Source organism: Botryllus schlosseri, chromosome 1 (assembly GCF_051294905.1).
Source record: "Botryllus schlosseri isolate E-star chromosome 1, Bs_hap1, whole genome shotgun sequence".
Taxonomy (NCBI): Eukaryota; Metazoa; Chordata; class Ascidiacea; order Stolidobranchia; family Styelidae; genus Botryllus; species Botryllus schlosseri.
Genome location: NC_137236.1, coordinates 37,413,881 through 37,434,232, shown reverse-complemented (window position 1 = coordinate 37,434,232; position 20,352 = coordinate 37,413,881). Strand labels below are relative to the sequence as shown.

Sequence of the window (20,352 nt, the reverse complement as noted above, 5' to 3'; positions counted from 1 at the left end):
TGTTCTCATGGATGAAATTAAATGATGTTATCTGCTCATTCGATACTGTCAAATTCAAAAGTTGTAGTTTTCAAACGGGTCATCTGTTGTGATTGTGAACGTCAATGACGTGAAATGCCCTCGGGTCCATTCAGACGACGCGGTCAGCGATAGCATCGACTGCTCGACATTCAGATACGAAATCTCTAAAAAAGGTATACTTGTTAGTTGATTTATTTCATTTTTTCCTTGACACTTTGCAGGCCGTAAAACTGAATACATAGTTGTTGCGCGAGTCACATTCTTGAGATTGTCCAGAGTGGTGCTTCCCAAGCAGTGGGTCGCGAATTCTGTATACCACAGTCCGTTGATCGAAAATGAAGATTGCAATTCTTTGCCTCGTTATTTACGCTTTCGTCGTCTACGCTAATGAAGGTGGGCGTACTCCATTATTTACCGTGAAACACTCGCATCTGATTCTTGTTTTAACAGAAGACGAGACGGAACCAGAGACGAAGCACGTGAGTATTATTTCGTCACAATCACTCACGTCCGCTATATTTCCGAGGTTTCAAACAGAGCCCTCATTCTTCGAAGCAAACAATTCTAAGCCCCTTAACATTGCTTTCGTGTTTTGCAGGCGTCATATGACACTCACCAAAGCCTCAATTTGGTGCCCTACAACCAAAGACAGGTCTACTGGCCTGTCGGTCAACCTCAACCGCGGCCTCAACCTCAGCGAGCTCCCCGTCGACGATACAGCCCCTCTGAGATAGTCATTCTCTACCTCTTATTAAGTAAGTGCTCGAATAATGACGTCAGAACTAATTTATTCGTAATTTTCTCTCAATCGGACCGTTTTAGTTGATTACAAGTAAACGATTTCATGATATCTTTGCTCCAGGGTCATTGAATCCGGCCACGACCACCACGAGCACAACTGAAGCGATGACAACCGCAACGACCACGGCATCTACGACTGCAGTGAGATTGTCTTTTCAACTATTTTACCATAGTGTCCTGCAATGGTGTGGGCACAAGCAAATATCACGGCTCATTGCGGTTGGGTAACATCATTCTTACCATTTGACCAAAGGCAATTTGCGGCACTACTTACGAGAGCGGAGTTTGACAAAATTGGGATCAATCGAAAGCCAATGCGGTACTGATAAATTTTACTCTGCTCGTGGTCCTGGAACCCCTGTAAATCAGCCAGGTATATTTTGTGTCATAACGGACTGGGAGGCAGCAATGTCATCTGGAATAGTATGCCATAACGCAGTATCAACTGTGCAATGAGAGACTGAATCAGTGATGTGCAGCGGCCGGACTTGGATAGCATTCAGACCGGATATTGGACAACTTTATGGCAGTCGCATATAAGGAATCAGATGTTATTACAGATATTTCTTGGATATTATCGGATAGCTGTAACTTTTCATATGGATGTTTTTCGGATAGTTGTAAACAGAAGTGAGTTTTGATTACCAGCCCACAGAACGAAGACATCAATTCGATAACCGAACACATACAGGTGACACCTTGGGATAGGACTAGTCTGGTGGTCAAGGGTCCAGACAAATACAAATCAGCTCTCTGCTTTCGCAAATTGTATATTGACATTTTGTGTGACTCGACTATAAGCATTGTGCTCAAAATTTTGAGCTGATTGTCCAATGGTATTATAAGCATCAGCAAGTATAGCTAGTGAACAAGCTTTCTCGCCTTCCAGTATTTGTTGGTAAATGCGGATTATCAGAGGTGGTCAGTAACGAAGTACTTATACTTTTTGAAGTACTTGAAGTAGTTTTTTCCTACTCACACTACTTTTTAAGTAGTTATGAGTTTATACTACTTCTACGTCTACTTGACAGGTTTCAGTTTTGTGGGCAAAAGTAAACACAAAATATCTACTTACTTACTTTCTTGTGAACCACTACTTCTACTTCTACTTGAGTAGAAATTCCAGCGTTACTTCTACTTCTACTTGAGTAGCAACGGTGACTACTTTGACCACCTCTGCGGATTATCTGCATCCAGTGTTGAGGTTGACGTCTCATAATTGTCAAATTTTATCGTAACAATTATCTTCTGTTACTTATTGATATTTATTGGGTAATATGATTCAATTCTTGGTTATTTCATATGTTGATTGCCTAAAAATGTTCATGCTTTTTCATTTGCTTTCGTTCCGAGATGCAACCTTAATCCGGACACCTACTTCGAAATCCGATTCGGACGGATGGTTTCATAGACACTGGACTTGTCGGACGGATTCGGTTTCTCAAAAATCAATATCCGTTCATCACCGGTGAATGCTCAATCGCTGGCGCAACAATGGCCAACGCTTGCGAAATTGCGCTGCTCCCCACTGGCTTCCAGACGCCATGGTTGCGTAACAATAACAAACTCGGTTACAACTCAAAATTCGAGGCTAATTACAAAACAAAATTTATATTTTCGCAATCATTGCGGCGGTAGATTTCGATCGAGCTCAATTTTTTACAAATTTCGCGCAAGGCAAGCCAGTCTAAATAGTGCGATAAATTGCCTTTGGTCAAATGGAAACAATGTCGTAATCTAATCTCAGTGAGCCGTGATATTTCCTTGTATCCACACCATTGTAGAACAATATGATTCTATTATTTTGGCCGGAGCAGCATCAATACTTTTGTCTGATACGACCAGAGCCGGGTCGCAGCCGGATCAGTACTCTTTTGATCCGGCTGGAGTCTTCATTGATATACATGACTTTTGTAACTAAATACCCCCAACCAACCAACCACCCGCAAGTAACCAAACCACCAAGCCAGTGCGAAAATGAACGAGCCATATTTATAGATTAAGGAACCACAGTACCGTGTAGGGCGGAACTTGGACCATAGCCGGATTGGATATCCGGACGGACTTTTTTCCATTTTTAACCGGAGCCGGACCAGAGAATTGAATAACAGGATCGAAGTCGGACCAGAGAATTTGTTGACCCGATCCTCACTACTAAGGGAATACCAGTTTAGACCTAAGTATCAGCCTACGTTATATCGAGACTCAATTCATTTAATTGCTACTTGCGCCAAAAACTATAGTCACGAGAGATTCTCGATTTTGGGCAGAGGCCACACATTTTATCACTTGTCCGCACTGGAATCGACATTCATCAAGATCCATCAACAGCGCTTATGCCAGCAGAAGGAGCGTGTTTGCCTTAGCTAAAAATTGGCCACTAGCTGCGCTTGCAGTTTGTCTGTACTTATAGATAACTAACCGTAGGTTAGTAATCTATACTGCACTCAATGTTGTTTTCGTTTCTATGACGTCACAATTGGATTTGTGCAATGCAGATATATGAAAGTTTTTGAAATTCTCCATATGCTGCTATTGCCCCTAAAGAGGGTCAGCTCGAAAGGCTTCGGGTTTTAATATATTTATGATATGAATATATTATTAACATGTATATTAAAGTACTGTACCCCAAAAAGTCTCTATAAAACATCGGTGGCAGACATGACATCGTGATGTTATACGCACTTTAACATTAAAAAGTCGCCGTTAAAGAAATGATTTCAACACAATACAGATTAGGCTTTTCGAAGTACAGAACTTCAATATTGCAGCAAACTATACGTTCATATTGTTAAATTTATTCCACTGGAAGCTTTTCGACTGGCTCTCTTCAGCAGTGAACGCCAGTAAATGAGGTTAACCAAATTCGAAATAAAGAAAGAATTTTGTCGTTGTGACGTAATAAGGACAAGTACACAAGTCGCGAACAGCAGTAAACAGCGCACGGTTACGGTACAGCACACACAAAATCAGCTGTAAAACAGCCGAATGACAAAACAACACTAATGGAAGATTCCCAGCGTGTAGAGATGTTCCTTCTGGCGGCAGAGGATCGGCTGTTGCAGCTTTATAATGGTTGATTCAAGGACCTTTAAATGAAAAAGAGAACGACCACGAGCTACTTTGGAAAACTGATTGATATTGTAATGTTTTGCACACTCTGGGCGTTTCAATAAGTGCTGTCCATGGCGGAATTACATGCTGTTACTTGGTCATAATCACGCATGGTAACTAGGGACAGTGATGATGAAGCAGACATGTCATCACCCTGCGAATTCCTAATTTGACGTGGGACGTATTGACGAATTCTTTGTTGCAAGCGTTGAGATGTGCCACCCACATACCGACTGTCCCATCGGCACGTATATTGGTAAATTATGTTGCTTTGATCAATCGCAGGAAGCACATCCTCACGCGTTGCTGGTAGTAAAGACTTCGTAGCAAATATGACACGCCGACCTAATTTTCTCAGGACCCGTTGGCCGATTGGACTCAGTTTGGGGATGATGGTTGCTATTACATTTTTCCCGAGACTCGTTCGACATGGGAAAATGCCAGGGATCAATGTGAAGGACTTATATCCGGAGGCAGACTCGTCGTCAGCGGTTTCTTGGCGGATAGTAGTAGGAGAGCGTGAGATGGTTGTCTTTACATTTCTCTAGAACCTAGACTCCCAGAGCAAATCTCAGGGCTTCCGCTGGATGCCAAGAAACACACTCACCTCATACATAATTATGTTTCAGGATGACATGCCCGCCTCGGCCGTAATTCGCTGCAGGCAATTAGGCGCGATCGAATTGTGACTGACGTGTTGACGCACGCCGTGTGCAGTGGCGTACGCAGGGTGGTTGGAGTTTGAAATCGCAATCATGTCTTTCTGAAATGCCTAATTTATTATCTCCGATATTTCTTAGCTCATTTGCAACTAGGCAATTGGTGTCACGCTGTGGAGTTTCCACTGAGAAATATGATGTCGAAGCCTCGTATTTCAAACTGGTCTCTAAAAGGGAATAACAGAGGATGTGCAATATAGATAGGGTTGCGACTAAAACAAAAATCAATTTAAAACAAACATGTTTAAAACAAAGCCCTTGTTTTAAACATTTTTTTTCCAAACCATGACGTGACGCATATTCAATTTTGACGTCATAGTGGATTGATACTCACAATTGAAAATATAGGGCAAATGTAGCTCCTTTGACGAAATAGCTTTCCAACCCCTGTCATATACTAGGCTTACCATACGTCCTCTTTTAAGAGGATTTGTCGTCTTTTTTGGCTTTTTTGAAAGTGTCCTCGGAGGACGCCCTTTTGTCCTCTTTTTTGTGATTTTGTCCTCTTTTTTGAAAATTTAGGCAGATTTAGAGCAAATTGCGAGTGATATGGCGCATATTTGCACAGAAGTGAAGCTCCGGTGGGTATTTCGGAGTGAAAAACGGTGATTTTAGCTCTGAGCGAAAAGATGCCCTTTTTTTTTTTTTTTTTAGTCATCAACCTAGCAATGTAGAGTAAAAAACGTGGGACAAATTGGAAAAATTAACCGGTTTTTGAGAATTTGACTCCGGTTTTGCAAGTTGAAAATTTCTGAAAAAGTGTCCTCTTTTTTGATTTCCAAAATATGGTAAGCCTATTATATACAGACCAAAAATAATTTGAATCAGGACAGGATTACATCGTCATGCAGCATTTTTACGGTCGACGGTCATCATCATCAGAACATTCACTCCGTACCAATGATCTACATCTACGTACTATACAGCTGTCGAACCGACTATATTCCGAGGGTACCAACCATCCCATATCGTATACGTCGGCTATAAAATTTATATCTTCCGTCGCTTTGCTAACAATTTCGACGAGGACTTGCCAGGGAATATAAGCTTACTCCTTAACGGTCTAGGCCAGACCGGACAATGCATTTGGGGTCTGAGTATTGCTACATCGATATTGATCAGAGTGTAAAACGGGTTTCTGTACTTCCTACCGATATTACCCCACAAGTTATACAGCATTAGGCGAAACCTCAATCGCACGGATTTGGTCTTGATGATGAAGTAAACATATGACGTCAAGAATGACCCCGTGCGCCTGCTATATATTTTAAACCAGAAAACGATATCAATGTCATTGATTGGTTGAATAAGCATCATTCGCTGACTACATGTAGTGTATTGAGCTCGTGATGTTGTGTGATTGGAGGTCAAGCTCACAGTAGAGAGTCACTAAATATTCACAAACAGAAAGCTGGATATTTCGAGAACACTTTTGTAGCAAATCAAGTAAAATGTTTGAGATTGTCAAGGTGCATGCTCGTTTAGTGATGATTTTTCATGCTGCCAGCGCCATCCATAGGGTGGCTCGTAGTTAAAATGCAATAAATATGAACCAAAGATGTTATAATGAAGTGAAAATTGTAACAGATGAAAAAGGTTCACAGTGCAGAACCTACCAAGGTTCTGTTATGAACGCGAACCTCTAAATTTCCGAGGTTCAAACACAGAACGCGAACGTGAACCTCACGTTCACACCATCCCTAGTCCGTAGGCTCATACAACATGTTTTTAGGAAGTATTTAAATAGTTATGGCATAATTATATAATTAAACAACTTAAAAAAAAATTTCAATGGGCCGTTGTTTAAAACACTGTTTAAAACATGTTTTAAACAATATGTTTTAAACAAAATGTTTTAAACAACCATTTGTTTTAAATTAGGCTTACCATACGTCCTCTTTTAAGAGGATTTGTCCTCTTTTTTGACTTTTTTGAAAGTGTCCTCGGAGGACGCCCTTTTGTCCTCTTTTTTGAGATTTCGTCCTCTTTTTTGAAAATTTAGGTCAGATCTAGAGCACATTGCGAGTGATATGCCGCAAATTAGCACAAAAGTGAAGCTCCGGCGGGTATTTCGGAGCGAAAAACGGTGATTTTAGCTCTGACCGAAAAGAGACTTTTTTTTTTTAGTCATCCACCTAGCAATGTGGAGAGAAAAACGGTATTTTGAGCTCTGAGCGGAAAAGTTGACCTTGTTTTTTTTTTGTTTGTTTTAGTCAACCGATCACAAAGTGGGGAAAATTTACCGGTTTTTGAGAATTCTTCTCCAGTTTTGCATGTCTCAAATTTCTGAAAAAGTGTCCTCTTTTTAAATTTCCAAAATATGGTAAGCCTCTTTTAAATGCAACCCTAAATATAGCTAATCATTATGCTGTTTCCGCATATTTTAAGATCACAGTTTCATGTAATTTCCCTTAAAAACCTGTTGATGCTCAGCTCATTATGTGTACAAGTAATCTATAGTAATGTATTATTGATTGCGTAGGTAGATGTGTAGTGTGGTAAATTTTATTTTTGATACTCAACGAAAATTTTCAAAAATATGGGACTCAACGACGGCTGGCAGATTAGCGTAAGGCTTTCCCAGGTTAATAAAGATTGAGAAACCCTGTTCTGACCGCTTTCCTGAATCGTTGCAGAGCTTTGATGGACGCGGTCGGCGCTTCGGGGAATACATATTGGATGGGGGCTAACGGGGTGGTGGGAGCATCGTCAGATGTCGACAGCCCTTCGTTTATCGCTCCGTCGGAGGGTGTCTCTACGTCAGCCATCTTCACACCGAATCTTTTCGACACTAGTCTCACTCCGGGCGATGAGGTTTGCGCGCGCGTGGATGGTAGCAACCCTGCAACCCTGCAATTCGAACTGTGCGATTCCTCCGAATACCGCTACCTGTGCGAATTTTGTGAAAACTGAATACCACCATTGCCACGAACCGGATACCGTATCTGTTGTTTTACTGAAACCAATAAATTCTACGCCTGCCGGATAGTACCGGATCTGATTTAACAGAATAGGCCATCGATACCCATCGATTCCGGCGCGAGTTGCAGTTTTAAATCAATGACGCGTGATGAAAAAAGATGGTTCTCATAAATGTCAGTCGTGTTGAATATTCATATCTTTCAAAATTATTGGTTATTACTGTTGATGACATAACTTCTTTCGAAAGCGTTGTTTATTCGCTTTAAATATATCAAATGTTGCAAAGACATTCCGGTGCGTGAATTCATCAGAAGTCAGGAAATACATGTCGACGGGTTTGATCAATGTCGAGTTTGCCTTGCGACAGTACCAGATCATCTACCGCATAGAAGACAAAACTAATACATTGTAGAAATGGAAACGACTATAACTCGAGAGATTTGTAAGCCTAACTGGAAAGGTCAACGAGTTTGAACACATACGCAATTTTTATTTCATAGATTCGGCCTGCAATATTGAATCCAAAACATCATTCTGAAGAACTCGGAAATTCGGTCTCGGTACAGCATAGGAGATTTTGGCTTTGAAACTGGAGACTGTAACACGACACATACGGCTTGCTGTATATATGTCTGCTGCGAAATCGCCTTTGGAAAATATATTACCGAATAAATACGTGGATGAAAGCCGTAAACTTATTACACTGTTACATGACATCATCGAGAAGTAGCCTCATGACACTTTTCGGTATGATACACTGTCAAAATTAATAGGAACAGACCGACACCGAATTTTGCGTAAAATGTACTGAGGAATAGGCCGATCAACTGATCAGCTGTTAGTTGCCAGCTATCGCGCTTGACAGGGGTGAAATTGTCATTGGAGAATATAAAGTAAAAGTAAATATTTGAATGCAAACCGAGAATGTTAGTAAACTGTTTCACGATATCATAATCTCATCACCTATCTCAGTATGGAACACAGTTAACGTTAGCACAGATACACCGGCTTTTGCGTGAAATCCGCAATGCGTTAGGTAGGCTGAAGTGTCAGATCAGCGCACATCTCTACCATACTCGAACTTGATACCAAAATTACTGCCATAATCATTGAGTGTCAACCTTGAGATTTGGCACAGCTTTCGATACTAAAATCAAGACATACCGTGCAAAAGCTCATGACGGATCTAGGTAAGGAGCATCGTTAAAATCAATAGAGACCAATACCGGCTTTGCGTAAGAACTGTTTGCGATAAATGACGAGTCAGTTCTCACTCGACTTAGGAAAAGAAATTATCACTAACATAGTTCAGTGACAAACTTGAAACTTGGTACAGCGTTCGATACGTTCGAAAAGTTGCTCCTCTCCCGCCTGTCCTCATTCCTCGCCAAAATGTCTGTCATTTCCCCTCAACAATTTGGCTTCCGAAACAAACACCAAACCGCTCATGCCCTCCTAACAGTGGCCGAACAGTACTATGATATCTCAGAGAAGCGAAATGTGGGATGTAGCATTTTTCTCGACCTAAAAAAAGCGTTTGACTGCGTAGATCATAAAATTCTCATCTCGAAATTGGCGCGTTACGGACTTCGGGGCCCACAACTTGAGCTCATGAAAAGTTACCTCACTGGACGCCAACAAATGGTTGCGATCTCAGACACCTTGTCCTCTCCTCACCCGGTGACCTGTGGTGTGCCCCAGGGCTCAGTACTTGGACCGGTCCTTTTCACCTTATATGTCAACGACATTTTTGAAACCTCCTCATTGAACACCACACTGTTCGCTGATGATACTCACCTCCTCTCTTCCGCATCTTCGACGGCCGAGCTAGATGCCCTGACTGGTGACCAAATGCCCAAAGTCCATGAGTGGACGGCCCAGAACAACCTTTGCATAAACGCCTCGAAATCGCAATTGCTGACAGTAAATTCAAAAAATAACCTAACCGTTAATATCGCTGGTCAGCCCGTTTCCAACACAGATAATGCCAAATATCTCGGAGTTTTACTGGACTCGAACATGTCCTGGAAGAGTCATATTCAGTCCCTAGAAACTAAATTATCACCGAAGTGCGGCCTGTTCTACAGCCTTGGGCGCTTCATGCCAGCATGGGTTCTTCTGATACTCTTTAAATCCTTAATCCAATCGAAGTTACATTATGGCATCCTCTGTTGGGGGGCTGCCAGTAAAACTGCACTCAAGCCACTGCAGAAACTACAGCATAAAGTACTCCGAATCATAGCTAGGGCCCCAAAGGGGCCTGGCTGCCCATCCAATAAGTCGCTGCTGAAGAGATTCGGCGTCCTAAACATAGAAGATATGCGGAAACTAGAAATCGCCAAGTTTATGTATCAGTTTCACTGCGGTCGTTGCCCCGAATATTTCAATGACTTCTTTACCTCTGAATCAAAAGCGCACAAGTACAACACACGCGCGTCCACGTCGTCCAAATATCATATGATCGACCGAAAAGATCATCGCTCCATCAAATATGCCGGACCTGATGTGTGGAACAGTATCCCGCCGGCCATCCGACAGTCGACGAGCATGTCCACATTCAAGTCGAAATACAAGCAATTACTACTAAATAAATACAGTCCATCCTCAAAATTACCGGACCACGACTGACCTATCGATCTCGCTTCCCATGACATGCCGCCCTATTTCTTGTCGCATTCTTTTTCTATACTATCTTCTTTACTTTCATTCAGTGTGCATGCCTCCTCTTTACATCGCCTAGGCCAAGGTGGGTGTCAGATTCCATAGACTACTCCTTGTCGCTTCGACATCTTCCTGTCTTTTCATTGTATCGCATTTTTGTGGTGTATTGAACTGATAAAATTGCTAATAAACCAATGATGATGATACCAACATTAAGACTTACCGATCCGAATGTCATGACCGATCTCGGTATTGAACATCGTCAAAATCAATGGATACCGATACTGGCTTTTGAGTAAAATCTGTTTGCGATTCATGACGGATCAGCACACACTCAACTTCGGATCGGAATTACTACCCTAAACTCTAGGTAGAAACCCTGAAACTTTGGGCAGTGTTAACTACAACCATCACGACATGACATACCAAGTTTGAAGAATTATCATGGTGTGAAACACCATCAAAATCGACCTATACCAGCAAAGGTCGACTAAACGCATATGACGGTAACCGAGTTCAGAGATAGATACGATTGTTACATCACACCTTAAGGGCAACAGACCTATGTTGCCCCGGTTGCAAGGCAATTTTATGAATAGGAGAGAGTAAATCACCGTTTCGTTATTGTGCGCGGCTTTGAGAGAATAGACAGTGAAAGCTTGTTATGAGCGCTACCGGGGCATGCCCCGGCTTGGCATTTGCAAAGCGAAAACACAGAAAAGAAGTCGATTTTCTCAGAGACTTCGCTCTATATGGGCATTTACAAGCGAATTAACAAGAAGAGAAGTCGATTTTCTCTGAGACTTCGCTATATATGGGCATTTACAAGCGAATTACCAAGAAGAATGCGGTATTCGCTGTGATTTCGGTATATATCGATTGCTGTGCATCTATAAATGGTAAAGAATTGTTATTGAACAGAATTTTAGGTGGGGCAATGCCCCAGTTGCCCTATAGGACGAGCCGCCACTGGTACCATTGTTTCGAATTCGTAAGAAACGACTTTTCTATGACATGATGAATCTTTGAAAAGTTATGCTTAGAAGACTGGTTACTTATCACGAAAAATAATACACCACTCATATTGATACTGTTACTCTAGTGACCGGTATTTTTCCCGTTGTCGATTTTCAAGCGAGTAACGAGTTACGCTTAGTACATTTGGATGTAAACTCATCCGTCTTTCAAAACCGCAATGAACAACGATAGAAAGTATGCAACTAAACGCAACAAGTTTTACTTTGGTAGGATACCAATTATTATTATTGTTGTCCCACTCAACTCGTTTCATACTAAAGGCATTTGAAAGATATTCATGGCACGCGAAAACATTCGCTCGATATTCTCATACTACGAAACTGTGGAATGATTGGTCAGACTCTACAAAATGTTTTGATATCGCAAGAACTTTTTTACACTAATGGCCATGTATCTAAATATTCAAATGACCCAACACATAACTAGTACACAGGAATATCATAGTTCCTGTAACAGAGTTGTATGTGCACAACATATGTTTATCGTGAGTCCTACACATTCATGATATCTGTCTGTGTTTGACATCTAGAAAATATTATATCGACATCGCGACATCTTTCAAAAACAAAACCATGGTCACCTATCTATGTACGCATGATCTCTAGTCACGACTCTTAAATGTTACGCACAAAACAATCTACTTTGCTAACGAAAAGTGCTGAGTCATCACATGGTTGTCGACACAATAAAACGACTAGTAATATGGAGCTGTATCAAAAATATTCCTAACCATTTGCAGTGCCAATTGGTGCAACGGATATGTTTTGTCGAATTGTTGCTCAGCGCCTAGTTTCCGCATTGCAGCGTACATTAGAACAGCACATTCGCAATTCAATTAAAACCACGAATTGATTTTCATTTTCTCAGAAACTGTCACATACAGAAAAGAAATTTTCTTTCTCCGCAACGTTAAAACATACTTGTAACCAATCACTTTCATCCAACACACAACTCCATAAAATTATTTACTTTCTACAACGTCAAAATACCGATTAAGTTGAACATGTAGTTATAAAATATTTTTAATAATCTATATAAAGATCTTCGACATCTGTTTACGGTGTTAGTGTGGGTGTCATACCTGGATACCGGTATTAAAATGGACTCGACACGACGGAATACAAGGAGGTAGAAATCTATCGTGTCGATTTACATGTGGTCTTTCTTGTGCATGGATTTAATTGAAGCATACAGCACGAGCTAACTTTAGACTTTCTCTCTTATACAGCAACTCTGTAATCGAAATACATGTGATCACATTTGACCGATGATCTTGTTTCGTCACGTGAAAAATATCTTCACTGTCGCGATGCTCTGATACTCTGCACAAGACGGGTAAATCCTTTTCACACACATAATAGTACACCAACGAGTACTGGCGACAACGTTTAACAAGACCAACGATAATGGTAACACTGAACTCACGCCGCTTACCCTAGTAAAAATATCATTTTCGTTTAGACAACTGACGCTTACCCGAGTGAAAATACCGTTTTCGTTTGTACAACTGACGTTCACTTGTGTAAAATTACCATTTTCGCTTGGACAACCGACGTTTACCGGCGTAAAGATACCATTTTCGTTTGGAAATCTATCGTTTGCCTGAGTAACAAACCGTTTTCGTTTGGACATATATTTTTTCCTTGATTAACAATATCATTTTCGTTTGGAGATCCATCGTTTTCTAGAGTAACTAACCAGTTTCGTTGGGAAATATATTTTTCCTAGAGTAACAACACCATTTTCACTTGGTGATCAAACGTTTCCTAAGTAACAACGTCATTTTCGTTTTGAGATCTGACCACCACAACCATCAATTTGGTATTTGTGTCATATTGGTACAACGGAGAGTGACAAAATATACCCCAACAACGACTTCGATACATTTGTGTAATCACATATTCACTTGCTATGGTGCATCCCAACAAAATCATTGGTTAACCACATGAAATAACAATGTGCTCGTGTACACCGACATCTATGTTTTGGAAATTGGACGATGATACAGGTTTCGACATGTCTGTATTGTCCGGGTTCGTACTTTGGATTTTCCAGAGTCGAAATGTACGAAATAAACACCAGTAGTATAGTAGATCGCTCGCGAGCGGCTGTTGTGGCTTATGGGCCCGCTGGTGAGGTGCCGCGAAACTCGTGTTGGTGATGGCACCCTTTAGACCATGGGTGGGCAAACTACGGCCCGCGGGCCGCATGCGGCCCGCAACACCGTTCTGTGCGGACCCCGAGAGTCTAAAGGAACGTTTTAAAAATATTGATAAAATGCGTACCGGTACCAAAAATCGAATTAATGCAGGGACTTGATTAACTATTTCTTAGTATATTTCACCATGATAATTCCAAGACAGTGGTTCTCAAACTGGTGGACACGCCCCCGGTGGGGCCGTGAAAACATCTGAAGGGGGCCGTGAAGCTGAGCGCAACTGAACAAAGTTTTCCATCCGTTTCAAAGTTATTGCTCTGTATTTAGTCCGAATTATATATTTAAGAAATCTCTCATCCACAGCCGTAACCTTCCATGCCATCAAACTACCCGTTAGATTCGCTAGCATCCTGGTTGCGTTTTGTGATATGACGATAAGGGGCCGCGAAATCTGTCACCATCATAAGGGGGGGGGGGGGGCGTGTCTTAAGAAGTTTGAGAATCACTGATCTAAGGTAAATACTTAATATCACCACGGGATAGCTGCAACGAGATTGACATAATTTGGATCACGATTGGGATTTCAGATTAGCCACTCCATTTTTAATTATTTCAGTGTTGTCTTTATAAAAAACAATTCGGGCGTGTCTTAGGTAGAATCGTTTGTATGCGTAGAATTGGGGTATTTATATTTTATCTACACATAGTAGAGGCGTGTTTGAAGCTAACATGGTTATGATGCTGTCAGCATTGTGTGTCCTGGAACTGAACCAAAAGGGGAATTAGAAAATCTATGAACAGATCCCTGCTCAGGCTCACAGATTTAAATTTAAATTCTGTTCTAAGAATCGGACCAACCGACTTTCATCTCTATAGTTTTGACAAATTGGTTATTGAGGTACGCCAGCCCATGAAATCTCGCCACTATATGTTTCTGACGCGTGTACGACATCATCAAAGCAATGTTTGGCTTGTTTTATATAAGCACTTACGTATATTATCTCCATGTCCTCACTATATAATCAAATATCGATATCACGTTTTCGTTTATAATCCCAATTTTATATAGTGCGGCCCGCGAATGGATTCAGATGTTAAATGCGGCCCGCGAGCTCAAAAGTATGCCCGCCCCTGCTTTAGACCCCCCTTCCGCTGGTGAGGTGCCATGTGTTCTTATGGGAACTCTGGTGATGGTACCCTTTCAGGTATAGGCTGCGTCGGTGATGTGCCGCGAAAACTCGTGTTGGTGAGTTGTACTATCAGGTATAGGCCGCGTCGGTGATGTGCCTGTCATGTATTCTTACAGGATCTCTGGTCATGTGCCATTGTTTCTTATGGTATCTCGGGTGACGGCACCCTTTCAGGTATAGGCTACGGCGATGATGTGCCCGCGGGTTCTTGTGTGATAGTGTACTAGCGTTATAGGTATAGGGATCTCTGGTGAAGTGGTGTTGAATATCAAGTGTAGTAAACAGTGTATTCAAAAATTCAGTATATTCAAAAATATTATATATTATATATATATTATATATATTATATTAGTTGTATTCACAAATTCTGTATATTCAAAAATATTATATATGACCAATTTGAGGTAATCCCAACGTTTACGGTGAGTGCGACTTCAATATATCGTTATTCTTATGGCCGCGGCGGTGATTCGTACTTTCGGGTATAGACTGCGGGCGGCATGTCGTACTTTCAGCGAAAAAGGTGCGAAATAGTTTGCTAAATCTAGGAATCAGTCGCATGGTAATGTTTTGGTAATTAGTTTGCCACAGAGCCGGCGTAGACGGTGATTCGAATATCAACAATACCCACGCTCACAAACTAACACTTCAAAAAGGTGTGAAATAGGTTACGAATCCCGCGATCGCTCACAAGAAAATACCTAAGACATAACCCTCGCTCGCGACTTGCTGTTACATACATTCCAATCCCTCACGAGGTACTCTTTTGGTAATCAGTATGTCGCAGAACTGGATTTCGCCGGTAAGATTAAATATGTAACGAATAACCGAACCGTCGCAGACGGTGATTCGAATACCGACAAATTCTCACTTATTTCTGATCCAACCCTAATCCTTTGCGAAGTTGGCGCTTATTCAAAAAGGTGTGAAATAATTGTAAACCCTACATCGCTGACAGGATAATGCATCAGTCATAGCGATCTAGTTATAGTGCGGTGTCCATCCATTCGCGGGATGTACTAAAGGTAAATTCAGATAATCCAAAATGAAATATCTCGACTTTGACATAGACTGAATTGAAATAGATTGACAAACATAACTACCAACTTTCACCCAGTCACATTTCGAAATTATACGCACATTGATTTGAAACAAGTAATGAAACATTACAACTCTATTCGCGATCTGGCTTTCCGTTTGCCAAAGAGACATTTTAACATCTTACCATACTCAAAAGAATTATTCACAACATTAACCGGTGTTACAAATCTAGTTTTCACATACTTGATTATATCACTACAACTCGCAAACTTGAATTAATTCATCTGGTTGTATTCATATGACCAATAATTTTTATCCTGCTGTAAAGGTCGTTATACTATTCTGTAAGACAGAGTATTTACTATTCGGTGCATATGCGACTTGACATAAACCTATTATATTTTGAGTATACGAGATTTGAATGTCTGAACAATAACTGAGAATTAAATTATCACAATTGAATCCATATATGACAGCGTAAAAGATATTGAAATGTCAGCAACTCTTTACGGTCATACTTACAACCACATTAACTAATGTACCCAGCCAACACGTCATGATCATTCCCGAAATCAACGCAAACGCGGCCCCTGACTTGAGTTAACCACAAAACGGCATCAAGTTTTAAATCCGCTTGCAGCTGACGGATTATTCGAATGCATCGACGGAGAATATTATTGAATTCGTCGGTATTGTTACTTCAACAAATTTTCGCTTACACCGACTGCGAAAGTTAATATCGATTGGTAAGACTTGATCACATATTTGTTGAGCACAGACATGACAAAACACATTATCGAGGTTTTATAAACTAGTCATATTACTCTACACATCTATCAATATCAGAATGCAAGTCATCAAACTCCTTGTTAAATGTAACATTGCACTTTTGGAATCGGATTCGTTATAGTCATACAAATTGTATTAAACCCAACACCGAAACAAAAGGACTTTTTAGTTCATTGGAATCAAATCATTCGTCTTCGACTTGTGCTTTATTAGATTGCAGGCAACAATTCGTTACGAATGAGCTGTAACCAAAGTTAAGAAATCTTTGCGTCCACAGATATAGAAGATGAATCTACCTAACACAATCACGAATCGCTGTTTCAAGTATTTCACGGATGTAATAGACTTGTTAGTGTCACCTATCTAAAAGTATGCATGCGTTAGATTTCCATACCGACTGTTGCGATGTTTTGGATTCGCGTACAATGACCAAAAGTGAGGATTTAACATCAATGTCGTTACTGTCGGCATTCGCAACAGAGAATCGAAACATTACACAGTGTGAAAATATACCCTTGATATCAAAGCGGTATCCCAAGTACACGATTAATACTCAACTCCGTTCGCACTTTTTGTAGAACGTGCTAAATGTAAGATATCGCGAGGTTTCACTCTAAGACTTTGATCATTACAAAAGTAAATTGGAATATGTTTGCTAGATGAATTCAATTCAACTAGAAATGTCTAGTGCACAACACTCGTAACATCAAGGAAGTACTTGCCACACTGTAATTCCCTAAACGTGTTTTGCATTGTTGTTCATTTGTAGTATTGATTGAAATTGTTTTTCGAACCCTCAAATATTGATTCCCGACATGAAACCAAGCCGCTGAAAGTCGTTACCATCACAACGAAACAATTTGCACGATGTTTGCCAAATGTGTCTTATAGTTAGGTGTACTAGAATTATTTGTGTAACATTGAGCACCACTGAAAATCCATCTGAACTGGTCATGCTTTTTCAGATGCTGAAGCATCAGCAAGATCTCGATCGTCAGCAGCAGAAATTAGATCGTGAAGCTGATCGCCAGCAGCAGCAATTAGATCGTGAAGCTGATCGCCGGCAGCAGCAATTAGATCGTGAAGATGCCGACCGCAAGTTTCAGTTGCAGCTTGAAGAGCTCAAGCAGAGACAGGTGCTGGAGCGTGAGGAAAGCGAAAGACGATTTCAACTGCAACTGGAAGAAATTCGACAGAAGTCATCAAAAGACCAACTCAACTCGGGCCACCCATCGGCAAGTAACGGCGATCCATGTCTACCTGAGGTCATTATAAGAAAATTCAGACGTATGCATGCCGAAGTTGTCGAGTCTTTGCAAGCGCTGGAAAATAAATATCGGAACCCCACCTCTTTCGAAGAGATCAACGTCTTCATACGATCAGTAGATATAGCAATGACCGATCTCAAGACCTTCGTTGATGCCAAAATCGACCAGCTTAACGAGGGTGATTTAAAGACCGAAATCGTTGATGTCATGAGAAGCTCGAAAGAAATTTATCTGGCACACCTCCCTCTTGCTAAATCGAAATCTGCATCACTTAAAGCTGCCGAGGATGCCGAGAAAGCCGCCGGATCGCTCCCCAGTGGAATAGTGCCGCCTACATTCAACGGCGACATTTTGACATTTCCCTCATTTTGGGAGTCATTCGAGCCGCTGGTTCACGAAAATCCAAAGGTCAGTCGGTTTTACAAAATTACGTATTTAAAGGCGGCTCTTAAAGGATCATCATCCGGCCTTCTCAATGGTTTCCCTTCAACGGCAATTAATTATGAGCCTGCAGTGAAAGCCGTCTTTGAAAGGTACGGGAAGAAGCAAGCGATCGTGAGAAGTCACATCGCAGACTTACTGCAATGTCAGAAAGTAGAATTTAAGATCGACAAAGTCAGACAACTTCTCGATTCCGCTACTGCCAAAAAGGCTATTTTATCTCAGTATGACGTCTCTTGGGACCAACTCTTTACACAGGTACTGGAGTCCCAATTGCCGGGTACGTTGCATGAGCGTTGGATCAGGAAAACTAGTCCCCTGATCGAAGTCGACGAGGCTCCTGATTCTGATCTTTTGTTTGAATTTCTACCAACCGAGTTAACGACGATGGAATCTTTGAATAAGTCCCAGAATGGGCGTCGTCCTGCTGACGCACGTGAAAAGCCCTCACATAAAGATGAACTGGTTAGTGTTGGCACCGAGAAACCTGATAAATCATTTTCTGCTCAGTCTCTCGTGATTCAATCCGTCCCACTATCATGCACCTATTGCTCAAAACCACATTTACTGAAAGATTGTTTTGAATTTCTGAAATTAAATCCAGCCCACAGATGGACTGACTTGCTTATGAAGCCTGGGAAAGTGTGTTTTAGATGCTTATCACCGAAAGGACATCAAGGTCATCCGAAGCATTTTCATCAATGTAAGGAACGTTGTTCCGTCGCTGGCTGTGGGAAACCCCATCACAAATTGTTGCACATTTCAGCGGAACCATCGAGCAACTCCAAGTGTATGGTATCAACTATTGGCGTTTCCACCCCTGCATTGCGGGATTCAGATTTAGACACTTTACTGCCTATTGCGTTGGGACGGATCAACCACAATGGCGAAGGTAAACCGGTTAAAATCGCCTTTGACCCTATTTCCCGGAAGAGCTTTGTACCTCGTGATCTAGCTGATTCATTGAAGCTATCACCGATTAAAAGCGATTGTCTCGACATTAGCGGGTTCGGCGGTAATTCTACATCCATTAGTTCGTCTTTGGGATTTGGATAGATGATGAAAGAATCTTTTGACCGATTACAGTCGGTCAAGTGGGGGAGTGTTTTGACGAGTCATGTTTTTAGTTACCGAACTTTATTTGCATTCCGTTATTCTCCATGACAGATCTTAATTACTATTGTTTGATTTGATGATTGGTTAATTTAATTGTTGCGACGTCCGTTCTCGTTTTCCTTTATATTTCACTGTTGCTGTTGATTCATTCTCTATTTCGACTGCTATCGGACGAGCAAGCAATCTTGCGAATCTCGCCATTTAACGTATCTATTTCTGAACAAGCTTTTCCGTATTGTATGTTTTGGACTGCTTGTATTTGAAACAGAAGAGATTTGAGATACGCAACGCTTGCTTAGTACCCATTGCCAGATTTAGTGTGCAGCAGACAGGACCCCGACACCTGATAAAGCGCCACTCATTGACTTCAGTGCCGCGTCGGAACAATAGGCGCCTAAATGACTGGCGCCAAATGTTCCTGTCTTGGTAATCTGAACCTCACAAGACAAATACCATCCCGCAGGGAAAACTAGATGCCAGTGATGAAATACCAATTTGCAATCGTGTGATCTTTTAGTTTAGTACGTTTGGGCGATTCTATATTTTTTTGATATAGCAGACAGGAGGTCACGAAATAACATGTAACGAAGTCATACCAACGAGTCCGCCCGTCAGAAGATGTTTAATTATTATTTGCGGACTCTACAGTTTCAAAGACACATCACTCAGCTCAACCGGTAACTCCGATTACGTGAGTAGAGAGGACAAGATCTTGATAGCAATATATATGCAATTCCCGATCTTATTGGCCGATTTTATCATGAATTATCAAAAATTGTCGCGCTTAGCGCTGGTTAACTGAACAATACAGCTGCAATTTCGTGGCAAAAGCGAACAAACGTGATTGGGGGTGGTCGGTTTATCACCCTCTAGGAGCCCAAGACTCAAGTTTTTTGGGGGCCTGGCGAAATGCTGTTTCGTTCCTGCCAACTGGTAGGACACCCGGAGATTTTCAATCATTATTGAGGGGTCATACCTTTTCAAGCACACCTTACTCAGCTCTACCGGTAAATCAGATTACGGGAGCAGAGAGACGATAAAAATTGATAGCAATATATATGCAAATGCCGATC

The 20,352-nt window shown here is 41.3% G+C and overlaps 3 protein-coding genes across 5 annotated transcripts in view; 2 read left to right on the top strand and 1 right to left on the bottom strand.

Annotated features, from left to right (window-relative positions):
* The window catches only part of LOC145436202 (uncharacterized), a 236,855-nt gene that overhangs the window by 67,649 nt on the left and 148,854 nt on the right, over nucleotides 1-20,352 (bottom strand). The gene's annotated exons all lie outside the window — the stretch shown is intronic.
* LOC145448884 (uncharacterized) lies at nucleotides 247-7,864 on the top strand. The gene is made up of 6 exons (XM_080327334.1): nucleotides 247-414; nucleotides 472-500; nucleotides 620-776; nucleotides 884-963; nucleotides 4,295-4,455; nucleotides 7,292-7,864. Exons 1-6 carry the CDS (start codon nucleotides 357-359, stop codon nucleotides 7,566-7,568), a joined length of 762 nt encoding a protein of 253 aa, XP_080183460.1. The 5' UTR covers nucleotides 247-356; the 3' UTR covers nucleotides 7,569-7,864.
* Nucleotides 17,408-19,659, top strand: LOC145438116 (uncharacterized). The gene is made up of 2 exons (XM_080315506.1): nucleotides 17,408-18,866; nucleotides 18,930-19,659. The coding sequence occupies exons 1-2, from the start codon at nucleotides 17,408-17,410 to the stop codon at nucleotides 19,217-19,219; spliced, it is 1,749 nt and encodes a 582-aa protein (XP_080171632.1). The 3' UTR covers nucleotides 19,220-19,659.

Coding starts and splice junctions, on each gene's coding strand:
- LOC145448884 (XM_080327334.1), top strand. CDS start 357: ATGAAGATTGCAATTCTTTGCCTCGTTATTTACGCTTTCGTCGTCTAC. Junction 501..619: donor CGGAACCAGAGACGAAGCAC/GTGAGTATTATT, acceptor CGTGTTTTGCAG/GCGTCATATGACACTCACCA. Junction 964..4,294: donor CCACGGCATCTACGACTGCA/GTGAGATTGTCT, acceptor TAATTTTCTCAG/GACCCGTTGGCCGATTGGAC.
- LOC145438116 (XM_080315506.1), top strand. CDS start 17,408: ATGCTTTTTCAGATGCTGAAGCATCAGCAAGATCTCGATCGTCAGCAG. Junction 18,867..18,929: donor TCCGAAGCATTTTCATCAAT/GTAAGGAACGTT, acceptor TGCACATTTCAG/CGGAACCATCGAGCAACTCC.